The 11,589-nt window shown below is 46.9% G+C and overlaps 1 protein-coding gene across 1 annotated transcript in view; it reads left to right on the top strand.

Moving 5' to 3' along the window:
• The window catches only part of LOC116702454 (titin), a 155,013-nt gene that overhangs the window by 120,426 nt on the left and 22,998 nt on the right, over positions 1–11,589 (top strand). The window contains exons 96-97 of the mRNA XM_032536656.1: positions 175–465; positions 1,154–1,453. Coding sequence (XP_032392547.1) covers positions 175–465; positions 1,154–1,453 — 591 coding nt within the window. The remainder of the gene's footprint in view (positions 1–174; positions 466–1,153; positions 1,454–11,589) is intronic.

Below are 11,589 nucleotides of genomic sequence, written 5' to 3'. Positions count from 1 at the left end.
TATATATACTGCACATGGCACTATACATGAGCTTATTGCACTTTTCGTTTTTTGGTCTTTATTGCACACAAGTCTTTAATGAGAAGGTTTTTATGCTTGGGGGACTAAGCTGTTCATCAGTCTATTGGTTGAAATGTAATAACGTATGACCCCCCCCCCCGCTGTGTGTTCCAGTGATGCCGAAGATCGACATGACCAGCATCCCTCAGAAGATCGTGTACGTGCACCGCGGCAAACCCATCGACCTGAACCTGCCCATCAGCGCCAGGCCGCTGCCCGTCTGCTCCTGGTTCTTCGGGGGCGCCAAGCTCAAGGACAGCCTGGACCGCATCAAGATCGACAGCACCGCCAAGTCCAGCCGCCTCGTCATCCGCGAGACCACCATCAACGACACCGGGCGCTACTCGCTGGAGGTGAAGAACGCCGTCGGCACGGCAACCGAGGTCATCAAGGTCATCATCCTCGGTGAGTGGAGTTTGGGTTACACTTTGTCAGGTGGGGAGTTGGTAAAATCACTTTTTACTTAAGTTGTTGGTCAGTTTTCAGTCTGTTTTCAGTCAGTTTTCGGTCAGCTTTTAGTCCTTTTTCATTCAGTTTTTGCTCAGTTTTGGGTCAGTTTTCAGTCAGTTTTGGGTCAGTTCTGGATCAGCTTTTATTCCTTTTTTATTCAGGTTTCAGTCAGTTTTGAGTCGGTTTTGGGTCCGTTTTGGGTCAGTTTTAGTCTTTTTTTATTCTGTTTTGGGTCAGTTTTTAGTCTATTTTTGGTCTATTTTTAGTCTGGTTTTGGTCTGTTTTTGGTCTATTTTTAGTCTGTTTTTGGTCTGTTTTTGGTCTATTTTTAGTCTGTTTTTGGTCTGTTTTTAGTCTGTTTTTGGTCTGTTTTTGGTCTGTTTTTGGTCTGTTTTTGGTCTGTTTTTGGTCAGTTTTTAGTCTGTTTTTGGTCTGTTTTTAGTCTGTTTTTGGTCTGTTTTTGGTCTATTTTTAGTCTGTTTTTGGTCTGTTTTTGGTCTGTTTTTGGTCAGTTTTTGGTCAGTTTTTGGTCTGTTTTTGGTCAGTTTTGAAACGCCAGCATCATGTCATGAGTCACTTTAAAATGTGTATGTTCTCATGACCATGAGCCGGTGTAACCAGCGGTGTTGTTGTGTCCGTCCAGACAAGCCCGGCGTCCCGGTGGGTCCGGTGAAGATCGAGGAAACCGACGGCGTGTCGGTGACGGTGAGCTGGGAACCGCCGGAGAAGGACGGCGGCGCCAACGTCAGCGGCTACGTGGTGGAGCAGCGCGACGCCCACCGCCCCGGCTGGGTCACCGTCTCGGAGTCGGTCACGCGGCCCTGCTACAAGTTCACCAGGCTGACCGAGGGCACCGAGTACGTGTTCCGCGTCGCCGCCATGAACCGCTTCGGCGTCGGCAGCTTCCTGCAGTCGGAGGTGGTGGAGTGCAAGAGCCCCAAGAGTGAGTCCTCCGCCCGCAGCACCGGTCTCTGCACCCTGTTCCATTTATCACATGATCAGGTTTTAATGAGAAGGTTTTAATGCCTGAATTATATTAAATTATAATTAAATTGTGATTTATTATAAATTAATTATAATTAATTAAATGTATAAGTTTCTTTCTTCAATTCTTCAATCAAGCAAGCTTGTAAAGTGAAATTATCTTATTGTCATAAATTAATTAAATTATAATTAAATTATAAATTATTATAAATTTATTATAATTAATTAAATTGTAATTAAATTTATTAATTATATTATTAAATTAAATCAGGCAAGCTGGTCAAGTGAAATTATCTTATTATTTTGAATTAATGAAATTATAATTAAATTATAAATTATTATAAATTCATTATAATTAAATGTATTAATTATATTATTAAATTAAATCAAGCAAGCTGGTCAAGTGAAATAATCTTATTCTTATAAATTAATAAAATTATAATTAATTATAAATTATATAAATTCATTAAAATTTATAAAATATAATTAAATTATAAAATTATAAATTCCTATATTAGTGACATTAAATTATAAATTATTATAAATTCAATTAAAATTAATAAGTTATAATAAATATACATTATTATGAATTATATAATTAAATGTATTAATTATTTATTAATTAAATCAAGGCAAGATGGTCAGTGAAATTTCTATCTTCAACCGAGCGTCTAACGAGCTCCTAACGAGCCTCTATCGACCCGTGCAGCGGTCGCGGACCCCCCAGCAGGCCGGAGGTCCTGGACGTGACCCACGAGGGCATGACGCTGACGTGGCGCCCCCCCGAGGACACCGGCGGCTCCACCATCGCCGGCTACATCATCGAGCGCAAGGAGGCGGGCTCGGGCGTGGATGAAGATCAGCAAGAACCGGTCACCATGACGCGGTTCCGGTCCTCGGGTCTGATCGAGGGTCTGGAGTACGAGCACGCGTCCACCGCCATCAACTCCAGGGGGGCGGGCAAGGCCCAGCGACCTCCGCATCACCGTCGCCCTGGACCCATCGGTGGGTCCCAGCATCCCCCCCCCTTCCTCTTTCATCCTCCTCTTCTCTCTTTATCTTTCTTCTTCTCTTTCATCCTCCTCTTTCTCTTTCATCCTCTTCTTCTTCTCTTTCATCTCTCTTCTTCTCTTCATCTCTCTTCTCTCTCTTTATCCTCGTCTCTCTCTTTCATCCTCCTCTCTTCTCTTCACACTCTTCTTCTCTTTCATCCTCCTCTTTTCTCTTCATCCTCCTCATCTTCCTTTCATCCTCCTTTCTTATCTTCATCCTCTTCTTCTTATCTTTCTCCCTTCTTCTTCTCTTCTCGTTCCTCTTCTTCTCTTTCATCCTCTTCTTCTCTTTCATCCTCCTCATCTTCTCTTTCACACTCTTCTTCTCTTTCATCCTCCTCTTTCATCCTCCTCTTATCTCTCTTTATCTCTCATCTTCTTCTTTCATCCTCTCTTCTTCTCTTCATTCCTCATCTTCTCTTTCATCTTCTCTTCTTCTCCTTCATCCTCCTCTTCTTCTCTTTCATCCTCCTCTATTCTCTTTCATCCCCTCTTCTTATCTTTCTCTTCCTCTTCTTCTCTTTCATCTTCTATTCTTTTCTCCTCTTCTTCTTTTCATCCCTTCTCTCTTCATCCTCCCTTCTTCTCTTTCATCCTCCTCATCTTCTCTTTCATCTCCTCTTCTTCCTTTTCTTCCTCTCTTCTTTCTCCTCTCTTCTTTTATCCTCCTCTCTTCTCTCATCCTCCTCTTCTTCTATCCCTCTCTTCCCTTTCATCTCCTCTTCTCTTTCCATCCTCTCTTCTTCGTCTTTCATCCTCCTCTTCTTCTCTTTCCTTCCTTCTTTTCCCCTTCTCTTTATCTTTCCTTCCTCTTCCTCCCCTCCTCTTCTCTTTCATTCTTTTCCTCCCCTCCTCTTCTTCTCTTTCCTTTCCTTCCTTCCTTTCCTTATTCTTCATCCTTCTTTCCCCTCCTCTTCTTTTCTTTCCCTCCTCCTTCCCTACTTACTTAAGTTTCATGATGCTTTCATGTCATGATGCCTGTTTTGAGTCAGTCCCCACCAGTCGGGTCCAGTATTACCAGCTGTGTGTGTGTGTGTGTTGTGGATCAGAGCCACAGGGTCCCCGGTCCAGCCCGGTCACCGACTCCACCCGGAGCTCCGTGTCCCTGGCCTGGTGCCGCCGGAGGAGGAGGGCGGCTCCGTCATACCGGGTACTTCATCGAGATGCAGAAGGTGTGACCAGGTGGAGTGGACCCTGTGCAACCCACGCCCACCAAGATGTGCGAGTACACGCTGACCCACATGCCGCAGGGCGCCGAGTACAAGTTCGGGTCGTGGCGTGCTCACGCCGGGGCGCACCGGGGAGGCGCGGAGGTTCTGGAGTCGTCAAAGTCCAGGAGATGTGGGTAAGGAATCCCGGGATCACTCAGGACCAGTTTGTTGACACTTTTTGCCAGTTTTTTAGCGTTATTCACTCTAGTTGACTCTAATTGGTTCTATTGACTCTATTGACTCAGCTGATCTAATTGACTCAACGGACTCTAATTTACTCTATGGCTCTAGTGACTCTACTGTTGTAATTGACTCTAACTGACTTGACTCTGATTACTAGAATTGACTCGAATTGACTCTGCTCAACTGACTCTAATTGGACTCTATTGCCTTAACTGACTCTATGGCTCTCTAATTGCCTTTAACTGACTCTATGACTCTAATTGCTAATTGCCTTACTGACTCTAATTGACTCTATGTCTCTCGACTCTAATTGCTCTAATTGCCTTAACTGACTCTAATGCCTATGACTAATTGCCTTAAAACGACTCAATGATAATTGCCTCTTGGCTCTATTGAGCTCTAACTGACTCTAATTGCCTAAATTGACTCTAATTGCCTTAACGGACGCTTATTGACTCTAATTGACTCTAATTGACTCTAATTGACCTTTAACTGACTCTAATTGCCTTAATTGCCTCTACCCTCACCCCTCCAGATTACCCCGACTACGAGCGGAGCGTAAGTACGAGGAGGGGCTACGTTGGGCGGCAGGGCGGAGTCATCCGTCTGTCCGTGCCATCGGGGTAAACCCATCCGACTGCAAGTGGACGAAGGACGGCCGCGACATTCGCACCGGCCATGCGCCAGCACGAGTGACATCACAGGTGGTCATCAAAGAGGCGCACAAAGATGACACGGGCAGCTATGACCTGGTGCTGGAGAACAGTGTGGCCGCAAGGCCGTCTACATCAAGGTTAGTTACTCCAGTTACTAGTTACTCCAGTTACTAGTCCACTCTGGTTTTACTAGATCACTCTAGTTACTAGTTACTCTGGTTACTAGTCACATCTGGTTATTAGTCACTCGGGTACTAGTCACTCTAGTTACTAGTTACTCTAGTTACTAGTTACTCTGGTTACTAGTCACTCTAGTTAGTTACTGTAGACTAGTCTCTGGTATTAGTCACTCTGGTACTAGTCACTACTAGTTACTACGTTACTCTGTTACTAGTTACTCTGGTTACATCACTCTAGTTACTATAGTCTAGTTTACTAGTTATCTCTAGTTACTTTATTACAGTTACTAGTTCCTCTAGTTACTGGTTCCTCTATTACTCAGTTACTTAGTTACTCTAGTTACTTTATTTACTAGTTCTTAGTTGACTGGTTACTAGTTACTATTTTAGATTACATACTATAGTCTACTTAGTTACTTTATTTACGTACTATTACTCGTTGTTACTGGTTACTTTAGTACTAGTTGTGTATTTACTAGTTATCCACTACTTCATCAGACAGGGTTGTTACTAGTTACTTAGTTCTAGTACTTTAGTTACTTCGTTATAGTTACTCTAGTTTAAGTTAATAGTTACTCTGTACTCCACGCTTCATCGACTTTAGTACTTTACTTAGTACGCCTCCCGTGACTTCCTGTTCCTGCTCCTCCAGGTGAAGGTGATTGGCCGCCCGACGTCCCAGAAGGCCCTCTGGAGTTTGACGAATTCAGATCGACGGTGCGGGTCAGCTGGAGACCGCCGTCGGACGATGCGCGCCGACATCCTGGGCTACATCTGGAGCGCCGCGATGGTGCCGAGGCCGCCTGGTGCACGGTGGGCTCGCGGGTGTGACCGAGACCTCCTGGTGGTGAAGGGCCGAAGGAGAACGTCCAGTACCACTTCAGGGTCTCCGCCGAGAAACCAGTTCTGGCGTCAGCAGATCTCTGAAGCGGACGAGGCCGTCACGCCGAAAACACCGCTCTGTGAGTACCACACACACACATAGATACACACACACACGCACACACACAGGGACACACACCGGACAGACAGACACACACACAGGGACCAGACACACAAATACGCACACAGGGACAGACACAAAAAGGGACAAACACACAGGGACAGACAACATCACAACGGATTCAAACACGGACAGACACACCACACAGGGCAGACACCAAACAAAGGGACAGACACACAAAGGACAGACACACACGCACACACACAACACAATATACGCACACAGGGACCACACACACCAATACACAAGGCACAGACAAAAACACACGACGCACGCACACACACACAAACACAACGAACCACAGAAACACCAGACACACACGACACACAACACAACAAAAAACACAGACACACAACAAACACACCAAACAAACACACAGAGACACACACGAGAGACACATACAACACACACACACGCACACATACACACACACACACACAGACGGCGTAATTACGGATCAACTAACAACGTGTTCCCCTCCAGGCCCACCAGAACCTCCAGCAACCTCCAGAGATCATGGAGGTAACCAAGACAACGGTGTCTCTGTCCTGGGCCCGGCCGGGACGACGGGGGTCCCGCGTCACACAGGATACTCGTGGAGAGGAGGAGGTGTCCACGGAGAAGTGGGTCCGAACAACAAGACCCACATCACCACCACCATGTACAACGTCAGCGGCCTCATCCCCGACGCCGAGTACACGTTCAGGGTGGTGGCGCAGAACGAAGTGGGGGCAGGCGAGGCCGGGCACGCTCCTCAGAGTCGTGGTCTGCAAAGAGCCTTTCGGTGAGTTAACAGTGACACAAGTTCTAGTTCTGCAGGACTACGTTGGTATGATAAGTAGACAAGACATGGGAAAACAAGATAGACATGAGGGGACCATTGGGTTGGAGACCATAGGAACTGTGGACCATAGGGCTGTGGGACCATTGGGTTGGGATACCATTGGGTTGTGGACCATAGGGCTGGGGGACCATAGTGGACCATTGGGATGTGGGGCTATAGAGCTGTGGAACCATGGGGCTGTGGGACCCTAGAGGACCACTGGACTGTGGGAACATTGGGTGTGGGACCATGGGGGACCATTGGACGTGGGGACATTGGGCTGTGGGACCCATAGGGGACCATTGGACTGTGGGGACATTGGGCGTGGGACCATGGGGCTGGGACCATAGGGCACCAGGGCCGGGAGACCATTAGGCTGTTGGACCACAGGGCTGTGGGTCAATTGGAATGTGGGACCATTGGGGACCATTGGGCTGTGGGACCATAGGGGACCATAGGGTGTGGTACCATGGGACCATTGGGATGTGGGACTAATTTTAAGAAAAAATGTCCCCGTCTCCGTGTAGACAAACCCAGCCAACGGAGAGATCGACATCATCTCCGTGACCAAAGACTGCATCACCATCCACTGGCCTGCGGCCAGAGCACGACGGCGGCAAAGAGATCCTGGCTACTGGATCGAGTTCAGGCAGGCGGAGAGACCGCCTGGAAGAAATGCACAAGGAGCGCTCCAAGGACCGCCAGTTCACCAGGGGGGCCTGATGGAAGCCACCGAGTACGAGTTCAGGATCTTCGTCTGAGAACGAGACCGACTGAGCCGACCGGCCGCACGCCATGGGCATCAAGACCAACGAGCGGTGAGTGCACAGGACACACTATGCTTGTACCACACAGACACACACTACGCTTGTTACACACAGGGACACACACTATACTTGTTAGACACACAGGGACACACACTAGCTTGTTACACACACAGGGACACACACTAGGCTTGTACACACACAGGGACACACACTATGCTTGTTACACACACAGGGACACACTAGCTTGTTACACACACATATTTATTTAACTCTTATAATTACCTTTATATTGTATTTTTATATTGTTGTGTTTAGACTTTTAACATCTGGTTAAGGACATTCTAGAAAAAATAACTTTTGGTTAACTCTGGCGTAGGACAGAAATGTCCATTAACATGCACTCTCCTTGTATTAAATAGAATATATATACTTACATCTACAGTATATATATATATGTACACATGTGCAGTATAAATATACTGTATATGTGATAATAGCAGCAGTTTGAATGAAACTCTGCTGATGCTTTGCAGTTGGTGAGGCTGGCCCTGAAGGAAGACGTCCAGGACGTCACCACCAAGCTCGGCGAGTCGAGGGACTCTGACCTGCGGCATCGTTGGCAGACCGCTGCCGGAGATCAAGTGGTACCGCTACGGCAAGGAGCTGATCCAGAGCGCAAGTACAAGATGGCTCGGAGGGCGGAACACACTCGCTGAGCATCCTGACGGACAGGCAGGAGGACGAGGGCCAGTACAGCTGCCGGGCCGTCACGAGGCCGCGAGGTGGAGGCCAGCGGCCAAGCTGCGCCCTGCAGGCCGCGCCGCAGTTCCACCCCGGCTACCGCTGAAGGAGAAGTACTTCGCCGGCGCGGCACAGCCTCCGGCTCCACGTGGTCTCATCGGGCGCCCCATCCCCAGATCATGTGGTTTCTACGGCAAGAAAGCCCCTGAACGCGTCCGAGAACGTGATCATCGAGAACACGGAGAGCTACACCCACCTGGTGGTGAGGAACGTCCAGAGGAAGACCAACGCCGCCGCTACAAGGGGAGCCAGCAACGTGTACGGCACCATCGACACCGTGCTCCGCGTGGAGACAGGTAACGCCGGGCTCCTCCGGTTCTTCTCAAATAATCTAGAGTTTTTTTTGTGATTGGTGCAAAAATCCTTGATTATTTCGCAGGTTTTCTTAAAAAATACGATGGAATACGCAGGGTATTTAGGCAATTGTATGCGATGAATTGCGGGAACTTGTAAAAACTGCGGTTTGTGATATTATGATAATGAGACTGTGTTTTGTCTTGTCGTGTAAACGGGGGAAAATGGCTGTCTTGTGTGGGTCACATATGAGCATGAAAGTGATGCAAAAGTATAACATTTTACTAGTATAATTTGTCACTGAGTACTTATTGTGTTACTTTTGGAAGATGTAACTAGACTAACTAATTACTTTTTTAAAGGTAACTTCTCAAGATCCACTGGAGCTTTAACAACTGTAAAGATATTACTTTTAAAGTACATTTAGAAAGGATACGGTGCGTGTGCGATTGTTCTCGAGTAACTGGACAATTATGAGATTAATCGCGATTAAAAACCCCTGTAACTCATTCAGTTTTTGGTGTCCTCCCAGATAAACCCCTGCATCCCCGAGGGCCATCGGTGAAGGCCTGCGGAAGAGCTCCTCCCATCAGCTGGAAGCCCCCCAAAGACGACGGCGGCTCCATGTCACCAACTATATCGTGGAAACGCGAGGCCAAGAAGGCGAGCAGTGAACCGGGTGCTCCTCCGTCTCTGGCACCACCTGCCGTGTCCCCAACTGATTGAGAGCGCCGGATACTACTTCAGAGTGTCTGCCCAGAACCAGTACGGAGTCAGCGAGTCTCTGGAGATCCCGTCCGTGGTCATCATTAAGAGTCCATTCGGTAAGTCCGTTTCTGTTCTGTTTGATGGTTTGGGTTTCTGTGGTACACTGCAGAGGCAGGGACAAACTTTACAGATATGTAACGCCCAAAGGCCAGTCCTTCTAGACCTATCCAATAGAGGGTCAGGCTGGGGCCACATGCACTTTTTTTAAGGGTCCCAGATGTATACATACCACCAACCCTCCTAGGTTATTTCTACAAAGACTAGCAATGCACGTATAACAATAAACACAAGAATACTCATTAAGTGGTAATATAAATTGTATTTATCATGGCACATGAATGATACCCTCTCTTGGGAATAAGGTAAGGTCAAAATGGATGGAAATTAGTCAATTTAGTTTGTTTTTCACTGAATCAGAGAGGACTTTGAGAAGAGGATAATGGCTTCATGCTCCTCTAAAATACCTGTTGTACGGCTTTCCTGTATGTACACAGGGCCTATATATGAAGTACAATTGTGGCTGTTTTTGTGTCCCCTTCAAATTGGTCTTGAGAAATCTCATGCTTAGGTCCACCGTGACGTGTACATATATGTGTAGAGCACCATAGTAACGTTCCCTGTTTATTCTCAGAAAAACCTGGCATCCCACAGCAAGCCCTTCATCATCAGCTCCACCAAGATGGGAGTCGTGTGCTGGAAGCCTCGGAGCAGCGACGGTGGTGCTAAAATCACCAGCTAATACCTGGGGAGAACGTGAGAAGAAAAGCAGAACAAGTGGAGGTCAGTGAACAGTAAGAAATTTGTGGAGACCAGCTTCGAGGTCACGGCGTTGCTCGAGGGCTTCGAATACGAGTTCCGGGTCATGTGAGAACATGGGCGGCGAGAGCGATGGAGCGAGATCTCAGCGCCAATCATACCCAAGTCAGACCAGTCTCCTCGCGCTCCCCGCCTTCAGGAGGGAGATCAGGGATATGACCGTCAATACCACGCCAAGCCACATTGGTCACAAGTACTTCTTATATGACTGATTGAACATGTGAAGGAAAATAGAAGGGTCTGTGGTGGTCTGAGCCAGTGTGGATGAGTGTTGACAGGAATACGCTGACACTGGTTCTTGATTATAAAGGTTTATTACATCAAAGAATTCAGCATCAATTACAAGCTCTGCAGAGCTAGGAAATGTCTCTGCCGAAATACACACTGGCTCCCGCTTCTTCATCATGGTCCTATAGGGTCTATGTTTAACAACATGTAAAGGAATGCGGGTGGAGAGGTATCAATCAAAGTCCTGGGGACCTTTCAAAGGTCCCCTTTTACAAGCCTTCCACATCTGGTTTCAACTTGAGGCCCCTTCCTCTAAGATGAGCAACCTTTAGATTTATGGCTGCATTCCAACATCTTGCTCAACTTTGGGGTTTGTGAGAATACAGGTCATACAGAAAATAAGGATATTACACAAAGTAGGAAGGAGAAAGCACAGACTCCAGAAGGAAAGGGAAGAAGTGAGTAGTAAAATGCATTAAGGATGGGTTGCATATAGATGGAGAGGAAGGAGGAGGAGAGAGGTGCTCAGTGATCATGGGAAGTCCCCAGCAGCTAGGCCTGTATATCAGCATAACCTAAGGGATGGTTCAGGACTCTCCGAGCCGGCCCGACTATAAGCTTGTCAAGGTTTTAGATAGTCAAAACTAAAAGAATTCTACTGCAATGTGGAAGTGACAACCCAGAGTCCAGGACGAGATTTTTTCACTCAGCCAAGTTGTGAGCACAAGTATGTTAATTATTTTTCAACTTGTGTTTTTCCCCGTGACAAGGTGGTGGACATCCCAAGCCTGTGGTGAAATGGTACCGCAGTGGAAAGGAGATCCAGGCCGATGGAACAAGAGTCAAAGCCAGGAGTTTCAAGGGCGGCTACTACAGGGTGCATGTCTCCGCCGACGAGACGGACGCTACCGTTTACCAAGTCAGAGCCACCAAACTCGTCAGGATCCATCTCTACATACTGCCAAATCTGGAGGTGGAAGGTATGACAAAAATAATGACTCTTCTGTTTTCTAGAGTCCATTAAGGGGAGCCTGTATAAACCGCTTTCATGTTCATACTAAAACAAGTATAAATAACAAAAAGCACTTTATTTTTTTTCTTTCTCCTGGGTTTCCCCTCGTCTGAGACAACTTTGGTGCAGCGCCTGTCTCTTTGAAAAACCAGTCTGCTCCATTGGTCAGGGTTTTCTGCATTCAGAGTAATCTGCCTCTGTAAAAGAGTATATAAGCAGACATCTACTGTCACAATCCCAGATTAAAGCTCCAAATCAAATACTACACAACAACAGACCTGTTCAGAATGAATGTGACCCCC

The sequence above is a fragment of the Etheostoma spectabile genome, chromosome 2, assembly GCF_008692095.1.
Source record: "Etheostoma spectabile isolate EspeVRDwgs_2016 chromosome 2, UIUC_Espe_1.0, whole genome shotgun sequence".
Taxonomy (NCBI): domain Eukaryota; kingdom Metazoa; phylum Chordata; class Actinopteri; order Perciformes; family Percidae; genus Etheostoma; species Etheostoma spectabile.
The sequence above is the reverse complement of the archived record's forward strand: the minus strand, read 5'-3'. Positions and strand labels throughout refer to the sequence as shown.